The sequence below is a fragment of the Python bivittatus genome, unplaced genomic scaffold, assembly GCF_059951505.1.
Source record: "Python bivittatus isolate LINGU-HERP-01145 unplaced genomic scaffold, Pbiv_v1 ctg000970_np1212, whole genome shotgun sequence".
In the NCBI taxonomy this organism is placed as follows: Eukaryota; Metazoa; Chordata; class Lepidosauria; order Squamata; family Pythonidae; genus Python; species Python bivittatus.
The window spans coordinates 1,670,669-1,690,297 of NW_028277121.1; the positions used below are offsets into that span (position 1 = coordinate 1,670,669).

General features: G+C 43.4%; 1 protein-coding gene across 2 annotated transcripts; it reads left to right on the plus strand.

Moving 5' to 3' along the window:
* Positions 1-5,410: 5,410 nt before the first annotated feature.
* Positions 5,411-15,497, plus strand: TMEM33 (transmembrane protein 33). Of its 2 annotated transcripts, XM_025169495.2 has the most exons (8): positions 5,411-5,632; positions 7,018-7,112; positions 7,784-7,971; positions 8,673-8,740; positions 9,400-9,533; positions 10,886-10,969; positions 12,927-13,074; positions 14,478-15,497. In XM_025169495.2, the coding sequence occupies exons 1-7, from the start codon at positions 5,576-5,578 to the stop codon at positions 13,054-13,056; spliced, it is 756 nt and encodes a 251-aa protein (XP_025025263.1). In that variant the 5' UTR covers positions 5,411-5,575; the 3' UTR covers positions 13,057-13,074; positions 14,478-15,497. The 2 variants fall into 2 exon arrangements, with proteins under 2 accessions (XP_025025263.1, XP_007432835.1); XM_007432773.4 differs by having other exon boundaries at positions 5,413-5,632; positions 12,927-15,497.
* The last annotated feature ends 4,132 nt before the right edge of the window (positions 15,498-19,629 follow it).

Here is a 19,629-nt window from a genome sequence, read left to right on the forward strand (position 1 = left end):
TTTTTTAAGTGGCTTTTTTCAGAGGTGCAGCCCACATAAAAAAATAGGTGGGGCTTTGATCACACCATCATGGCTGCCATCTTGACACTTTTTTGACTATTCTGTGGATACCTGTGCTCTTTCCCATCAAACTTGCAACTAGGTAGCGCACCTTTTCCTAACTTGGCAACCTCCAGATGTCTGGGGACTACATCTCCCAGAATTCCCACCCTCTTCCCCATGGATTGGGTCCTATGGGCATGTTAGTCCCCACACATGTTAAGGGGTTGCTTTGGGGCAGGCTGTCAAAAGGCTGTTCTGCAGTTTGCAGAAACTGGATGTCGAGGGTCCAGCCTGCCTGTAAAAGAAGCCCTGACTGGTTGCCTTAGCCAGCGAGAGCCCTCCTTTTTGGGGGGGGGTCTGTTTTGTTCCAGGCAGGAGCACGTGCACCCCAAGCTTTAGCTGCACAATCACTGTCCACCCCCTTTGTGTTGTTCCCGGCTCTTTTCTCCCCTTATTTCATCTCTTCTGGCAGGGGAGCCATTAGCTTCAGCTTCACCTCCCCTAATTGACAGGCAGCTTTGTTTGTTCCTCGAAACCTCCTTTTGGCCTTTCTCCCAGGGTTTGACACGAACATCTGAGCATTTTCTTAAGGTTATTTCCCATTGCTTTTGTCTCCCTTTTCTCTCTCTGCCCCGACCCCCATCCCACCGCCCGTCCACCTCAAACAGAAGGTTGCATCAGGATCTCTGCAGGCCACTCCGAATGGGAGGTTCCTGACCCTGCCCAGGAGGACAAGGGGAACAAACGGGGGCATCCAGATGCCAAGGAGAAGAACGACCCTGGCTCTCCAGTAGTTTGCCAGGGGCAGCTCTTCTCTCTCCGGCATAACAAATTGCACTAGCCCAGATCCCATCTTCAGCCTGCAGTTAAGACATCCAGGGTGCTACGACCTGACTTAACCCGCTGAATTAAGTGACATTCATTCTATCCACTTTTTAAAAAATTGGGGGTAAAAAAAGAGGCATGAAAAGCAACGTTGGAAGCCTGAGATGTGGTGTTTGATGGGAGAGCCCGTTGTCTGGGATGGCCTGACAATTCCTGCACTGGGCAGGGGGTTGAACTGGAAGACCTTGAAAATCTCTTCCTGCCCTATGATGCTGTGACTCAGTGATTCTCAACCTTAGCAACTTTAAGATATGTGGACGCCAACTCCCAGAATTCCCCAGCCAGCATGCTGGCTGGGAAATTCTGGGACTTGAAGTCCACATATCTCGCCAAGGTTGAGAAACCTTGCTGACCATTCTGAGGTGTCAGACTCCAATTCTGCAGTGTTGTATCAGAAGCCACACAATGCAGGTTTGCTTTGGGGGAAGAAAAAAACCCAGACTACAGAAAGATGGAATCACAAAAATATATACAGGCCCTCTGACTGCCCAATCTTGTATACGAACACTTTCGACCCACTGAGGGAAGAGACACCAGACAGAAAAAAGTTGCTGTGCTAAACTTCTACTTGTACCACTGGAAGTGAAACTAGAAATGGTTCTTATTTGGCCTTAAAAACAAGAGGAGGGCTGGTCTTTAGTAGGTTAAGTAAATTGGACAGCATAGGTCATGTTCGCAGAAGCCAGAAACAATGCATTTTTTCTTATTTATTTACAAGGCTTATAGGCCCCTGTAGTCATCTGAGTGGCACACGACTCCACAAAAGCTGCAATTTGGGAATAGACACAAACAGATAATCAAGTTTAATGCTCAAATTCTACATTGTAAATACTGTAGCTCTGTAAAACGGGGAATCAGCCTTCCGCACAATAAACCAGCAGCCCAGCCCCGAAGATTTGCTGGAATGACCAAGCCTTCACTGACGTTCTGCAGACCAGGACAGGGAGGGCCACTCCAATATCTTCAGGAAACTGCAAGACTAGAATTGCCAGGTCTTCATCCACATCCTTCCCTTCTGTTGTTACTTCTCCTAACCCGAGGTCAGAACTGTACTAGTGAAGGCAGCATGTCTTGGAAACCTAGCTGGGGGGAAAGCACCTGGAACAGCCGTGGTAGAAACAGGAGGAGCGGAACAGAGACAGGCAGGGGAAAAGTAACACTTTTTTCCCTATCCATTGCAAATGGCACTTTCCTGGTACTGTGTGGCCAAGGTGTGAAGCAGGTATGATTTGAAGCAGCTTAATCTCATGAAGCTCCAACTGAAAGCTGATTCGTACTGTTGCCTCTGGACAGGCAGGAATCACTAGCATGGCCCCCCTCTGTGGTTTCAGCGGGTAGTACTTGCAGTCCTACATGGGGGCCCTTCGTTCTCCTTCTCCCGTATTCCTGACAAACAGAAATCTCTCACAACCCGCTTCCCTGCCTTTGCCGGAGCAAAAAAGTCCCGCTGTTCTTTACACTGTTTCCCTGGGAAGAGATGCGCTTCCCGCATTTCAGCTGGCAAAGAATAGCGCATCTGGCTGGAAGTGGGAACCTGGGTTCACGTGCAGAGCTATGAAGGTGTTTCCGCTGCAATCCTCTATGCCAGTGTTGTCCAAACTTGGCCACTTTAAGATGAGTGGACTTCAATTCATGCTGGCTGGGGAATTCTAGGAGTTGAAGTCCACTCATCTTAAAGTGGCCAAGTTTGGACAACACTGCTCTACCCCATTACCTTGGGAGAACCCCCCATTGACAGACATGCATTATACAATCACAGTAGTAAGAATTTAGGCCTTTTTTTGACGGATTCCTCTTTTATTTATTAAACTGTTAAGACTTCCGTCCCCAAGCATGGCACTTCTCAACCCTGACAACTTTAAGAGGGATGGATTTCAACTGCTCCCATTGCCAACCCTTATCCCGCCTCTATTATTGCTGTTAGTCATGATTTCCTTCCAGGGCAACGGGCCAGAGATTTTGCACACCTTGATGACACCATCGTTGAGGATGGTGTTGGAAGAATGGGGAAAATGCGACTTTTAACACTAAAACAGTTAAGGATAAAAGCTTGTGCCCTAATTAGGGGCAGGGGGGATACAGCCTGAGTGAGCCTCCCCCAGCCAGCCCCGCGTCTTTTTCTTCTTATTCAGGATATCTACAGTGGGGCAAAAAAGTATTTAGTCAGCCACCAATTGTGCAAGTTCTCCCACTTAAAAAGATGAGAGAGGCCTGTAATTTTCATCATAGTTATACCTCAACTATGAGAGGCAAAATGGGGGAAAAAATCCAGAAAATCACATTGTCTGATTTTTAAAGAATTTATTTGCAAATCATGGTGGAAAATAAGTATTTGGTCACCTACAAACAAGCAAGATGTCTGGCTCTCACAGACCTGTTACCTCCACTTGTTACCTGTAGTAATGGCACCTGTTTGACCTTGTTATCAGTATAAAAGACACCTGTCCACAACCTCAAACAGTCACACTCCAAACTCCACTATGGCCAAGACCAAAGAGCTGTGGAAGGACACCAGAAACAAAATTGTAGACCTGCACCAGGCTGGGAAGACTGAATCTGCAATAGGCAAGCAGCTTGGTGTGAAGAAATCAACTGTGGGAGCAAGAATTAGAAAATGGAAGACATACAAGACGACTGGTAATCTCCCTCGATCTGGGGCTCCATGCAAGATCTCACCCCGTGGGGTCAAAATGATCACAAGAACGGTGAGCAAAAATCCCAGAACCACACGGGGGGACCTAGTGAATGACCTGCAGAGAGCTGGGACCAAAGTAACAACGGCTACCATCAGTAACACACTATGCCGCCAGGGACTCAAATCCTGCAGTGCCAGACGTGTCCCCCTGCTTAAGCCAGTACATGTCTGGGCCCGTCTGAAGTTTGCTAGAGAGCATTTGGATGATCCAGAAGAGGATTGGGAGAATGTCATATGGTCAGATGAAACCAAAGTAGAACATTTTGGTCTAAACTCAACTCGTCGTGTTTGGAGGAGAGAGAATGCTGAGTTGCATCCAAAGAACACCATACCTACTGTGAAGCATGGGGGTGGAAACATCATGCTTTGGGGCTGTTTTTCTGCAAAGGGACCAGGACGACTGATCCGTGTAAAGGAAAGAATGAATGGGGCCATGTATCGTGAGATTTTGAGTGAACACCTCCTTCCATCAGCAAGGGCATTGAAGATGAAACGTGGCTGGGTCTTTCAGCATGACAATGATCCCAAACACACCGCCCGGGCAACAAAGGAGTGGCTTCGTAAGAAGCATTTCAAGGTCCTAGAGTGGCCTAGCCAGTCTCCAGATCTCAACCCCATGGAAAACCTTTGGAGGGAGTTGAAAGTCCGTGTTGCCCAGCGACAGCCCCAAAACATCACTGCTCTAGAGGAGATCTGCATGGAGGAATGGGCCAAAATACCAGCAGCAGTGTGTGAAAACCTTGTGAAGACTTACAGAAAACGTTTGACCTCTGTCATTGGCAACAAAGGATATATAACAAAGTATTGAGATGAACTTTTGATATTGACCACATACTTATTTTCCACCATGATTTGCAAATAAATTCTTTAAAAATCAGACAATGTGATTCTCTGGATTTTTTTTTCCCCATTTTGTCTCTCATAGTTGAGGTATACCTATGATGAAAATTACAGGCCTCTCTCATCTTTTTAAGTGGGAGAACTTGCACAATTGGTGGCTGACTAAATACTTTTTTGCCCCACTGTACCTTCCTACCTATTTATATAGCATTTCTGTAGCCACCTGCCTCAGGCAGTGACTCTGGGCAGCTTACACATTAAAGCCACCCAAATTAAAAAACAACTACAAATACAACCTAAATAAATTAAAAAGGTAAAAAATGGCCCAAAACACCCATACAGAGGGCACATCCCAGTTAGCCACCAGGTAACCCTTCAGCCACCCAAAATATTTCTGCTTTAGGTCAAGTTTCATTATTAAAAAACGGCCACCCTCAGCCCTGACAGCGACAGAGAAAGGAGAATAGAGGAATGTACAGAGACTGCACCGGTTGCCTCCCCGGAACGCGTTCACTTGGGGTCCCTGGAATCATGGCTTGCTCCACCCAGCATTCAAGGTTTGCGAAACACACCAAACCCTGGATTAATCACTTGGGCGGAGCTGCCGGGTTGCAATGGGGCGGGCTAGTTCCGGGCTCACTTGCTGCGGAGTCCGACCGGGGCGCCGGCTGCGCTTGCGGGCCGCCTGGACGGGCCCTCACCGGCTCCCCGCCACCGCCCCGGGAGGAGGCTGGAGAAGAGAGACGCGGAGGGTCACCATGACGACGTCGGAATCGCACGCGCGCGGCCTGCCGGGAAAAGGCGGCGGGAGTCCCGCCCACCCGCGAGAACGACACACGCTCTGCAACGGCCGGAGAGAAACTACGCTGCCCGGCATGCCCGGCGGCGGCCGCCTGACCCGGAAGAGGCCATCCGACGCATGCGCTACGAGCCGTTGGGCGGTCAGGCTGCTGCGGCGGTCCCCTTCTTCTCCCCGGCGCCGTACCCTCCTCCCTCCGCAGGCGGGTCACGCGCCTGCGCAGAGGCGGCCTCCTTCACCTCCGTGTCGCTCCTGCTTCCCTCGCGGTCGGCCCGAGTTTCTTCCCCTCCAAGCGAAGCCGGGCGGCGGCGGCCATGGCGGACACGGCGCAGAACGGGCCCATGCAAGGCGGCGCGGGCGGCGGCGCGGTGGTGAGTGAGGCGGGCAAAGCTTTCCCGAGCCGGGCCGCTTCGGAGGCGCCCGACTGCAGGCCCCATCGTCCGCGGTGCGCGGGCTGAGGGTGATGGGGGTAGTCCCCGCCCCATCTTGCTCTCTGGAGCCCGTGGCGTTCGGAGGCGGCTGATCCTGCTGCGGGGCGGGTGGTTCCTCTCTCAGGCCCCGCGCGGAAGGGCCTCGCCGCGCGCGGGGCTGCGGCTTTGAACCCGCAATAAGTGCCCCCGGTCGCTGGGCCCGGAGAGGGGCCTCTCCCGGCGGCCTCACCCTTTTTCCGGGCTGCCCTTTGATTTCTCAGCCTCATCAATGCAGCCCTGGGATTTCCTCGTGGTCTCCCATCCAAGGGTCAGCCGGGCGCTGCCGTGGAAGGTGCTGGAGGCCTTTCATCCACTGCGTTGTTGGCCCACCGTGGGCTCTTTCAAATGAAGAATTAAGGAAAGAATGCTTTCTTTCTCTCAAACGGAATTTATTAGATGTTGCTCCTGCTAGAAGAGTGTTTTCAAACACCCTTCTAGAGCCTCCTTTTCTTTCGGTTGCTGGCAGCGTTTCTTGGGATTGAACGGGACGTTTTCCGCTCCCCGGACTGCCCAGTAGCAAATGGGTATAGACCAGTGTTGTCCAAGCTTGGCCACTTTAAGATGAGCGGACTTCAACTCCCAGAATTCCCCAGCCAGCATGGCTGGCTGGGGAATTCTGGGAGTTGAAGTCCGCTCATCTTAAAGTGGCCAAGCTTGGACAACACTGGTATAGACGTTCCCTGGGTCTGGTTGGCCTGACTGACAGACATTGATTTGTACTGCCTACTATTCGGTCAGGCTGGTGGTCGATCGAGATGGAAACGTTAGGAACCGAGCCTGGGGCCTTTTGCACACAAAGTCCATCTCTGCACCGGAGCCACCCTTCCAGACGGTTGGCCTGCTATGAAAGAGGCCTTTGGGGTGGTACGTCAGTTTTTTCACGAGCCCCCAAAGATGGGAAACAGGTGCTGGGTGATTCTCTTGAGAAAACACTGCATTCTAGCTATTTTCTTCTCTTTGGTAGATTTCTAGACTGGGTCTTTAGTGGGTGAGTCTCTATCAGCAGCATTTCTAAAGGAACGGCCTCTCCTTTTTTATCCTTCTCCAGGGAATCTCATAAATCGTGCCTTAGAGTTATAGAATATATTCCTACAACTTTTTATAACTCCGAAACGGCTGCTGTATTAAAAGGCCCTAATGCTGCTTTTGCTTTTAATTTACATTGTGTGCATATATAAAGTACACAGTTCTTGATGTTGTCTGCTGTCTATGCAACTGGCGAATATTTGTTTATTTAACAGCAGGGATTAAACGTTTTCTGTATGAACTTTTTTCTTTCATTATAGCAATTTCTGATGACTAACAAGTTGGACACAGCAATGTGGCTTTCTCGTATATTCACAGTTTATTGTTCAGCTTTATTTGTCCTTCCTCTTCTAGGGTATGTATGATATTTTCTTAAAAGTCATGATACTCCTGATATTTAGGGTCTTTAGATAGTATATATACGTTTTATGGACACAATAGAAAGTATACATAGTTTTTAAGATCTGTTTTATATTATATTGTGTGTACATGTATATTAGACATGGTCCATTCAGGGTTTAGCAGTTTGATGTCTCATTGAGTTCAGTGGTAAAGATAAAATTTTGGATTTAATTTACCAATTGAAGTCAATGGAATATGCCACTGCTCTTTGATTGTAACCAGTATTTTATAAATATTGCTGCTTCTGATTTTGTGCTATTTAATCATTTAATTTGGCCCGGACAGTAATGTGGACATAACTGATTTAGTGTGAGTCAGTGGAGGCAATAATTCAGATTTCATTATTTCCCATAATTCTTGAAATAACTCTTGAAATATTGTTGTTGATCTACCTAAATCTCCTTAATTCTTATTTAAGAATTAATTCTGAAAACCATATTCATGAAGCTTCACTGTGCATGGAGTACATCCACTATATTTCATGGAAGGAGTAATACTGTCTTGGCTGCGGGTGAGCAGGGCAGGTTTCAGAAACGCTGCGATGGTGATGACGCAATGCCCACGGGAGGATGACTTGAAACAGTGGCTTGTTTGTGTGGTAACTTCTCCTCTGATAATTCTCAGGTTGCATGAAGCGGCTAGCTTCTACCAGCGGGCTTTGCTGGCAAATGCGCTCACGAGCGCCCTTCGACTCCACCAAAGGCTGCCACATTTCCAGTTAAGCCGGGCATTCCTATCTCAGGCCTTGTTGGAGGATAGTTGCCACTATCTTCTATATTCTCTCATCTTCGTTAATTCCTACCCTGTTACAAGTATCCTTTTCTAAGAGTGTTCTGTGTCAGTGTAACCCTTCCCTAAATACGTGGGTTTACACATTTGTGGTAGGGCTGGCATGAGATTAAAGGCAGTCCAGATTAAAGTCCTTATCCTGGGCCAAGGTAGCTATGAACTTCACAGGAATGTTGAAAAGATAAAAGGGAAAAATAATTCTTTATGTTGCCTTGAGCCTTTGGAGGAGGATTATAATTCTAAAAAATGCAACGAGTTCTTAATTATGTTTAATTAACTGCCAAATTAGCCATGTCTATTCACAAGTCTGTTCTGCTCATATTAATACTAGGAGTGAGTGGTGGGTTTTTATACTGATACCAGTTTATGATGTAAATGAAAATTTTCCTCAGGGCTAATCTGAATCCTGGCAATGACATGGATATATACATGTTCTTTTCTTAGCCATGTAACCGTGGTTTATCATTCCCCAATTCTGGGATTTTTAAAAAATTGTCAAATCCAGTCTACACTCCTGGTACCCTTCCATCCAAATACTAAGCAGGTTCAGCCCTGCTTAGTTTCCAAAATTAGTCAATATTGGATATGGATGTGGCAATAAATCTCAGCGAGATTATTTTGCAACTTCTATGGTTGTATTCTGACCAGAGGAGAGATTTCTGATTAGTCAGTTTAGAGGGTAAGTGTGTACTACTGTGACCATTTTCCTTAATTTTCGCTTCAGTGAGCATTTTCCCAGTTTTGCTGTTTTCGTTGCTTCATGCTGTGACCTACACAAAGAAAGTTCTTGATGTAAGTACGAAGCTGACATCTATCTAACCCTGTCTTCCTGGTTTGAGAGCTATGCGGGTTATAGAGGCTTTCCTTCTACAATTAAGGGGACAGAAGAGCACATTCCTACATCTTTCCTCTGCAGCCTGCTGTCTTTTTGTGCTCATTAGAGAAGCAATAAATCCCTCTCCTCTGCTGATGGCAACGAAATTCTTTTAGGCCAGTCACTTTCATTTCCTGCATCTCTATGGCCTGTTTTGTGAAGATTATCTTAATTATTTCTAGTGGCGAGAAATTACTGGCCATGCTCTAATGAACATACTTGTCAGCAGGCAGTTGTGGGGATACATACTATGTATATGTTAACGTGGAACGGATAAAGCAGTTGTGAGATACTGTTATACGTGCTAGCGATATTTTTGTCTTCTTGGGGCTATGAAATATGCTTTCCATGCTTAGAGATTTCTTTAGTGGTATTCAAAGTTAATTCTTTAGATTTGCAGGGATCAGCATGTTGGGGAAGCTGATTTAGATCTTAGGCAGTTAATTGGTGCCTTTCATGGTTTATAAATATTAGAGCTGAAAATATCTTCATAGTTTGACCTTGTGTAAATTATTGTAAACCGAAGCAAATAATTTACAGGGGCATCTATTTATTTGTTTTTCTCACTTCCTTTAAGGCACGAGGGTCAAATAGTTTTCCTTTTCTAAGAAATCTGTTGGACAAGCTAAACGCTAATCAACAAAACATCTTAAAATTTATAGCCTGCAATGAAATTTTCTTGATGCCAGCTACTGTGTTTATGCTTTTCAGGTATGTATTTTCAGTTTTAGTCCTTTATTTTTTTCTCAAGCTATTTCAACTGCACCCAATAATGGAATGCTGTATCTCCTGTCTCTAAGAGGAACCTGATTTACTGGATGAAGTTTAAGGCTCAGAGTAGTGACTTATTTCAAGGCTTATGGTTGACTGCCATAAGGACCTAAAAGCCCTGCGTTCAGACTGCAGAATGTTTGGTCTGGAATTATTTCAGTCTGTATAAATCTAGTGGAGGATCTCTATTGACTATTAATTTTTAGATGAATTTGATTTTCAAGTTAATAAAAAAGTCCTCAAATCAACCAAACCAAAACTGAATTTTGTTTCAAGCATCTGTTTGTTTTTTTTTAATTCCTGCAAGGTCTTAATGTTGTATCTCAACTGCCTTTCAGACCCCTGTAGGAAAAGCAGGATATCAGTCATTATAATAAGTCTTAAGTGTTGCTTAAGTTAACAGTAAGTCTGTGGATTCCTAGGGGAAGAAGGTTTGTATACAGAATATTATTGTAAATAGGTGGATGTTGCGTAAATATATTTTATTGAATATTATGCATAATTATTAATTAATGGATAACCGTTACTGTTGTGAATTAATATCATGAGGTTTTTGCAGTTCTTGCCATATGTACAGACAACAAAGAAACAGATAGATACTGGCCTTATAAGTTGCTGTTAAGTATTGGAAAGGATGGAATAAAATGGTGTTTTGTTGTTTTAAATGGGATTCAGGTGGTAGACATATATGTTTCCAAATGGGGTCAGCTCTTTTAAGAGGTGCAGGCAAATGATTCTTTTTTGCTTCAGAATATCGGATCGTTGCAATTAAGGTCATTATGTGTGCTGGTTGGAGATAATGCATTTATAGTCAGACTAACATATGGCACCATTTTGCCGAAGGCTGTCCTAGGCACACTTTCTTGGAAATGAGCCCAATTAAACTCACCGAGCCTTATTTTTAAGTAAGCAAGTCTGTAAGGGAGCTGCTTTCAGACAAGCCTGCACAGAAAATACGTTCCGTAGAACACAGTGGGGCCTGTTCCTCAGTGAGGCTGCACAGGGTTGGCAGCTCTTCCTCCTCCCCTTTTATCATCATCATCGTCATCACCGCTCCGTTTTTTTATATTTCAAGTGTTTTGGCAACTGAAAGCATGTTACTTAATGAGCTATAGATCTATTTGCCTATGTGTATATATACGATGTTAAAACATTTATATATAAGATTTTTAGTTCAAAATGTAGTGCATAATAACGTTTTACTGTAAATCCTGTAATTATATCTTGATTAAGAAATAAACGGTTTTTTTTTTTCCCCACCCACCATCCTTTATTTCTTTTGTCCTTTTCAGTGGGCAGGGAAGCTTGTTGCAGCCTTTTATTTACTACAGATTTCTCACGCTCCGTTACTCCTCCCGCAGAAATCCTTACTGCCGGTAAGAAGCCAGTTAAGACTACTCACACGTACGATTACTGTGGCAGCGCTTAAGCAGCTGGCTGCTGGGGCTTCTCTCCCTCCCTCTCCCATGGCTATAATTACATTTTTTCACAAAAAGCTTCCACCTTTTCTGCCAGAAGCGTTACAAATTATGGGAAGGAGGTCCAGGTCTCAGTGACAGCATTTATGCTTTGAAGGTCAAAGGTCCAAAGTTGAATCTCCTGTCACTTTCTAGCTAACTGGGTTTTGTGGACCAGTAATCAGACTTCAAGATCAAAACTGTGCTACTGAGCAAAGGAGGGGTGCCTTTTGAATCTCTCAAATCACAGACTTTACATTCCTACTCACATATTTTAGAACTTGGAAACCTCGCCTCCTAATAGAAACGTACTCCTGTGTTTGGTAGATGAAATTTGTTTTGTACTTATTCTGTAACATTTTTGCTGGGTCTGTTAGAGAGTGGTTCTCAGTGTGGGCCATGTGCTCCCTCAGGGGGCCATGCAATATTTCTAGGAGGCCTGCTGCTGCTGCTGCTGCTAGACATTTTGTGTCTTTAAGAATTTGGTTTGCTATTACGCAGTTACGTCTGCTTAGAATTAATTGTTTTTGTTCGCTACTACAAATACTTTGATTTTGTTATATAGAGGCAGTCCTCACTTAATGACCATTTGGTTAGCGATTGTTCAAAGTTACAATGGCACTAAAGCTACTTATGACTGGTCCTCACACTTATGACCATTGCAATGCCCCCACGGTCACATGATCGCGATCAGGGCGCTTGGCAACCAGCTCGCACTTATGATGGTTGCATCATCCAACAGTCACGTGATCGCCATTTGCAACCTTTCCAGCTGGCTTCCGGCAAGCAAAATTAATGGGGAACCGTGTGATTTGCTTAATGACCATGTGATTCACTTAACGACCACTGCAAAAAATGTAAAATTGGGTGCGATCATGTGATGCTTTGCTTAACGACTGTACTGCTTAACGATGAATTTTCCGGTCCCTGTTGTGTTTGTTAAGTGAGGACTAACTGTAAAAACAGTTATACTAATGATACAGTTTAGATTAATAAACAGTGCAGATGGTAACGTCCCTTTTTTCCAGCTTAACATCAACGGGAGGGTGTGTGTCACAGAGGTAAATGAGGCTTAGGAAGGAGCCATGAGCAAAAATAGGTTGAGAATACCTGTGTTAGAGGCTTTTCTGTAATTGAAGTCTACAATCCTTAAATCTTTTTCATTGATTCTACTGCTTTATTTAGTGGCACTTATCTGAAATTTCTTAGCTTCATTTTTAACATTATTCTTATATTATTCTGACTCATTAATCTTAAGGTTTTCTAATATCCTTTTTAGTTAAAACTCCTTGTTTCTACCCCTTTTAATTATTTTAATCCCACCGGTCTAGCCTCTAGATCTATAGTTATATTTGCTTCATGATTTGCTTTGTGCTGGTTAACGACTGTAATAAAGATTGATGCTCACGATGATACTTGGATTTAGGGATCTGTTCGTACATGTATCTCTTTTCATCTCCCTCTCCTTCATTCGCTCCCTCCCTTCACATATTTGATACTGAATATTTCATGACTGTTGAGTATGCTTAAGGTTTTTTTTTTCTTTTCCTCTTAAGATTGTCTTGAACATTGCAACACCTTTTTATACTTCATGTACCTCATTCTGGCTCCAATTCTATTAGCACTTGCAATCTTAGCTTCCTGTTAGAACTGAGGATTGGCTGCTCTCCAACATGCTTTCCCGCATGTGATTGACAACATAGCCTTACACACACTCATTAAATCCAGTGAAATTTACTCATCAGTTAGTGTAGATGGGATCACAGCCTTACTCTCTTTAAGAGGTGTTTTTTTTTTTTTTTAAATCAAGGTTAATTTTAAGACAGATAAGGAAGCTTCTGTTTCACATAGATTTGAGAATGCATTTTATTTTCAGGACTCTCTTCACGGAATTGAGGATTGTTGTTGAGCATCTCATAATGAAGCCTTCATGCCCTGTATTTGTACGAAGACTCTGCATCAGCAGCATTTCTTTTATAAGCAGACTGGCACCAACGGTTGCGTAGCCAACACTGGAAACCTGCGTACGTCTCCCTAATGAACATTTTGAGCAGCTGGTATTTCTGCTGGTGATTTATAAATTCAGGATCTCAGTCAAGGTTGTATAGAAACGTTTCCTTCCAAGAGTCTGTTTTGTGGATTGTATCTATGGTTTTTTTTTTTTTTAAGGTCTGTTTTTCTTTCCAAGCTGATGTTTCTGTGTTTTGTGGAAGATGAATGCCTGTCATCTTAGGCAAAATACTTTTTAGGCAAACATTTATCTGTGTTGTACAATATGGTTTATGTATTGTCGTGATTTCATTAATACTGAATGCAAAATACTTCTTCAAACCAAGAAACAATGCCAGGCAATACTAGCTGGGTGGTGTCTAGCAAGCCATCAGATGTTGCTGTAGTGTACTTGGTAGTTCTTGGGGGTTCGCATCTGAAATACCTTCCTATGCGGTACATTTGAGTCAGTATTCTGTCAGTGAGCAAATGAAAGAAACTCAATCAATTAAATCATCATAATTAACACAAATCAGTCGGCATCTGTCTGAATATGAACAGTAGGTCTAAACATCTAATTTTGTTGTTCTGATTTATTTAATGCTTTTGAAATGGAAAGCCCTCCATCCTTCTCCAGCTCTATCTTTTTTTATCCATATTTCTTTATGCTCTCTGACTGCCCTATTACTTTTGCTGTCTTCTGAAACTGGGATTCTTAAAATGCCAATCTGTGAAACGTTTGAATAATAAAGATGGATGTTATGTTTATTCCCAAGAAAACTCATGGTGTTTGTGCCCTTTTGGGGTAAACATCGTTCAACTAGACTGCTTCCATTCAACCTCTAACAATATGTGAAGCGATCTAACCCACAATAGAAATCTGATCTGTAGGTGTTGATTATACTGTGAAATTCATTTCTGGGTGGTGAGGAAAGGCTTCCCTATAAGGCAGAAGCAGAGGTGGTCTTTAAGGTATAAAGGGCACCCCTCCTTTCCCTTCAGCCTTTGGGCCTGTTTGTGTTGGCAGTCACTGGGCTAGAACTCCAAGGAACTGGGTCCGGGGATGAGTCTTTCCATGCTGGCCACTTCACCTTAATCAAACCATCAGGTGTGGAGACCTGAAGGACTTCTCTCCGCACGGCTGCTGTAGCTATACGTTGGGATGGCCACAGTGTGTGTGCATGCTATAGTTTAAAATAACTTAGTAGCAAGTTTCCACCTAGGACATAGGTGGAGAGCCAGTGGCCATCCAGGTGTTATAGGCCCATACTTCTTAGGAGTCTCAGTAGATGTGGTCAGTACTGAGGGATGCTGAGAGTATCCGTGCATCAACACGGGAAGGTTCACAGGCTCCCCACCCGTCATTAAGAAAAAAATTGCTCCCCCTACCCCATGGGAGTAATGCTGAAATTGCTGAACAGTGTCTGTTTTCTTCCAGGTAGAGGTGACATAACGCCATAAAGTCTAGCTCTGTACTGCCTCAACCAACCACTCTGCGCTAGTATCCGTGCGGCCATTGCACATCCTGTTTGTGAGTTCTTCACAGGCATCTATTTGACGACTGTAGAAATTAAATACTGTCCCAGCACTGCTCTTAGGTTCTCACTTTAGAACTCGACTTGATACACTTTTTCGGTGTGCTGCGTGTTTCATGTAAATCTCTGGGATGATTTCGATAGGGCATTTCTCCCAGGTGTATATTCTAGGCCTGAATTTGTCTAAGCTGATGGTTTACCGATTGGGATTCGACACAGCCTGATGTGTTTTTTCTTGGGGATCACTGAGTTTATGGAGTGTATTCCCAAGTGAGTGTATGGGTAACCCTACCCAGAAAGAAAAATACCCAGGTGAAAGCAGGGCGTTTGCAGAAGGGCCAACAGAATGTTGTGCAAACCCCAGCCCTTAGCCACAGCCTCCAGTGCTTCTCAAAAAAATGCTGCCATGTTGCAATTTTAATGTGATAGAAAAGGTAAATTTTTTAATACATAAGGACAATCATGTTAGCTGTTTAAGGAATCGCTTCGTTTTGAACTTGGCTGTTCAGTGAGCCAGAGCTCATTCATGATCTAAAGGAGTGGAGAGGTCTGAATGAGGGGCTAGTCTTGTCCTGTCTTCTACTATGGTTTCTTAAAGGGAACAGGGCCATAAATGCTCATTATTTCACATTTGTCACCGGGATGGCACTGAGCTATCTGCTGACTGTCGTTTCCGAAGTCCAAATCCCTCCCTCTTCCTGCGGATCTGCATTTTAGGATTGAGGAATTATTTGCTTAGGTACTACCTATACACTGATTCTTGTGGGCTGTTTCATAATTCAGTGTCTTAACTTTGCATTAATTGATGCACTAAATAATTACATTTGATGCACTTGTTTTAAAACAGATGTTTCTGTTTATATGTTTTTTGGGAGTATAATGTGAATGCCATTTTGATTAAACTCATTCATTAGCTTGTCATAGCCAACTTAGTGCACTGTTTATTCATCTTCCTGTTCTGGTAAAATACTCTTAAGTTCTAAATGAGGCTGAGATCATTCTACTTGAGGTCTTCCTCACTGATTTATAGAGATGCTGCTTAGAAGTGTGCATGAATGCTGAGATGTCCTTCTGTGCTCTCTATCCTGTTTCGACTTTTGTAAAAACTAAAATGGCTACAGCAATAAAGTGGATGTTTTAGCAATCGGCTGGCATGGAAGGTCTGAGCCTATTTCAACCTGATTTGCATCTATATAAGCTGAATTTTGTGATTCTAGAATTCTGAAGCAGAGCATTAAAGGATGAAAGGAATCTAGCACTGCGTGGGTGCTACTTAAGCATTCAGTCCTCACTCACAATGCTTGCATACCTTTGCTAGAGAAAAAACTTTATTCGGGGACTAAGCTTCATACACTTTGCAGCTTTGCTTCTGAGAGATCCTGGGATTTCTTTTTCTTAAAGCAACCATGGATGATTGGCTCGCACCCAAAGTTCTGCATTAAGGAATCTGAATATTTAGTGTAGTATGGCTGAGATAAATGAATACATTTGCATATTTGCAGAATTCTATGATTTCTTTTGGCTGCACTAATAATGGAATGTAACTCCCCACCATATAATGCCCTCTTTAGAAATCCCTCTGCCTTCTGAAATTTCAGTAGCCCTATTATTGCAATCATAATACTTAGATGCTTGCTTAAAAGCAGATAGGAGACGTTCAGGAAGGTAAATTCTATCATGTGTATATGCGTGTTTGTATGTGTTTTTAAGATCATTTGCTTATTTTAATTTAAGTTGTATTTCCTGGAGGAAATCCCTTCAATCTAATCTGTGATATGCCACTGGTATCTCAGGTGAGAAATCGAGAGATTCCTGATTGAAATGCCATAAGCCTCCATTTACAGTAGATGAATTTAGACTGGAAAAATGGATCTGCAGCAAAGATGCCCTGTCTGTGGCCCAAGACCAACATGCACACTGACATTAAAGGCCGAGTGTGGCTCTAGGCTTCAGAAAAGGTAGGCAGATGAGTAGCAAGGGCTGAATAAGGGATCACCAGGAGTCGTTGATAGTTCCACAAAGTGAGTCAGTCCCATCCTCCTGACAACTGTTCATAATGCATCATGTTGTACATACGGCTTCAGTACGTTCATGCGCATTTGTCGAAGAGATTTCCTGTAAGAAAACATCCCAATTTAGATGTTCTTAGATTTGGCTAGATCTGAGGTTTTTACCCAGAGATAGGGGCAGCTGCATTTTGATTCATAGTTCTGTAGCACACGAATCCGGATGTAACATCTGATGCTAGGCCTGGTTGCTATAGAGGATGCTAATGGCGACCTATTTCCATTAATTTTCTACCTATGAGCGCCCAGCTGAAATTTCTCAATCAGATGCCACACTTTTTAAAATGGTTTTTGAGGGGTGATGTTACTGATGTTGTGATTGATCCATTGGCGCGAGAGTGGGCGGGGCCAGTATCAATGAGCTTTAAAAGCCAAAACGGGTGTCTTAGCTGTGCAAAAAGTTAAAGTGCTCATTTTGCCCTTGAAAACTAACAGAGGAAGGAGAAAAAAGCCGTGATGTTTTGGGGAGAGGGGGTATCTAATGGGTGAAAGTGCCTTACGCCGCTGCTTTAACTGTGCCCAGAAATGGGCTCTCAAACTGCCCTGCCACCCAAGGAATGGGGCATTTATCCTTCCGTGCTCGAAAGTTACTAGATGAATGCAGAAATGTCTCTAGGATAGTCACATCAGGGCACGTAGTACTGTACTTTACAGTGTGTTATAAGAGAAAAACCTGTTCTTGCCCCAAGAAGCCTATTCAATTACCTATGATACAACCATTGAACAGAGGAGTCTTAGGAAAAAGTAACGAACGCCAAGAAGTGCATATGTGTTGCTTTTCTGGGTGAGGCATGTGGTTGTAGGAAGCACAGGATTTGCTAGCAGACCACGATTAAAATACCATGGAGACTTGTCCAGTAAGCCGCTCATGCATATGGATCTGATTTTTTTAACACATGAAGAACATCCAGGAATAACTAGGGAAATCCTGATTAAAAGTCTCACTTTCCATTTGTTGGGCAAAGAACAGGGAATATTGGGCTCAGAAAGGAGACCCCCATTTCAGAAGATGGGCAGGAATGTGGCTTTGATAAAGGCCTCTTCTCTTGAATTGGAGGGGAGAATTGTTCCAGATGACTTTGTCCTTGCAAACTTGGCTTCCATTGTGAGTTAGCCTAGCTTCATGGGTATACATTATATATTCCTTTCTTTTTCTTCTTCTTTTTTGTGCAGAGAGGCTTGTCCTCCCTTAGTAACAGAGTCGTTTTTAGGTAGCAGATTGTTGCTGCATCTCAGGTGCCATGGGCTGAACATAAATTAGAAAAAATAAATTGAAAAATTCATCATTTTCCCTGTCTTCAAGGACTGGAGCGCAAAATGCTAATGCTGGCCTCAGAGGGGAAATAGTCCTCCTGCATATTTGAGAAAATGTGAAACCCTTTCAAAGAAATCTAATAAACATAATCATCACAGCCTGCTGACACGAAGGAAATAGGGCCTCATTCGCTCTTTCTTTTTTATGCTGCAATTTAGTGGCCCCTACTGATTTACAAATTGGATCACAACAGTAAATTATCCATGCCAGTACCTGTGAAAGTAAGTGCTGAGATCCATATTTGTTTGGAGTTCTGCTTAAATCAGCAAAAATGATAAATCTGATGGTCTGAAATTGGAAATACCAAGGGCTTTCTGCAATGATTGAGCAAAATGTCTCCTCTTGTAATTTATTGTGACCCTCTTTCATTCTAGACACTTTGTATATCTAATATTTATTTCAACACAAATTAAATTGCTCCCTCCTAGATTGTCGCATCTCTGATTTTATTGATGTTGTCAAAATCCAATTGCAGTCCCTTCTTCTGCCCCGTTCCCTTGGATTCGAAAGGGCTACAGTCACACCAGTTTATACTGCAAAGAGATAGCTGTTACTTTTGCTTTCAAGACACGGGAATCTTTGTGGTGGCTTTTTAAAATGATACTGTGAAATTTATTAAGCAAAACAACTTTGATGAGATAAGTTGATTGATTTTGTGCCAACAGGTTGGTGCTAACTCTTAGCAACCACACAAGTAGATTTTTTCCAGGAGGATCTTTTTCCAACATGGTTCTTCAGGTCTTCCAATTCTTCAGGTCTTTCCAACACTCATCATTGCTGTAATTGAGTCCATCCACCTCGGTGGTGGTTGTTGTCTTCTCTTTTACCTTCCCCAGTATTATAGATTTCTCAAGATTGGTAAGATTTTGCATAATGTGTCCTAAATATGATAATTTGAGCCTGGTCATTTGAGCCTCAATGAGAACTCTGCACTGATTTGTTTGATGCTCCATTTGGCAATCCGTGGTATTCTCAGGAGTCGTTTCCAACACCAAAGGTCAAAAGCGTCAATATCCTTTCTATCCTGCTTCTTCAAAGTCCAACTTTCACTTCCATAGAATGTCACAGAGAAAACCATTGCCTGCATGATTCTGATCTTTGTAGGTATAGACACAACCCGGCATCTGAACGTTAAGATGATACATGTAGAACTGATATTTATTACGGTTCAGTATGTAGATAGATCTCATCCCATATTTTGTAATCATTTCATTTTAGAAGATTTCTTCATGCTTTTACTGGACATTTCCACAACCCCCCACCCCCCTATTTTTACCACTGCTTTGCCTGGAATGGATAGTTAATGGTGGTTTGGCGCCCACACTCATGCACACACATACATGCCCCATACAATTTTAGAGTTCCAAAACTTGTCACGGCCTTCAGGCCTGCCCTGCTAGGTGCACATGCATGCATCCACCCACCCTATTAGGCACTGTTTTTGCAGATGCATAAGGCAGACACTTTTATGTTACACTATCATTTCAGCTTTTTATCTGAGTTCTCATTTCAATGGCTCATTTGAATGCCATTTTTGCTACAATGGTAGATTGGAAGTTCTGTGTATATCTGTTGTGCTTTCACTATTTTGCAGGACGTCGCATTAGATACTCAGCTATATTCCTCTTGACTTCTCATCCATTTTTACACGTGTTCAGTGGTTGCAAATAGTGT

Bases quoted from the DNA above. Each gene is read 5' to 3' on its own strand.
- TMEM33 (XM_025169495.2), top strand. From the start codon at position 5,576: ATGGCGGACACGGCGCAGAACGGGCCCATGCAAGGCGGCGCGGGCGGC. The intron at 7,972-8,672 runs GTATCCTTTTCT...TTTTCGCTTCAG, and splicing joins TAATTCCTACCCTGTTACAA to TGAGCATTTTCCCAGTTTTG. The intron at 8,741-9,399 runs GTAAGTACGAAG...ACTTCCTTTAAG, and splicing joins ACACAAAGAAAGTTCTTGAT to GCACGAGGGTCAAATAGTTT.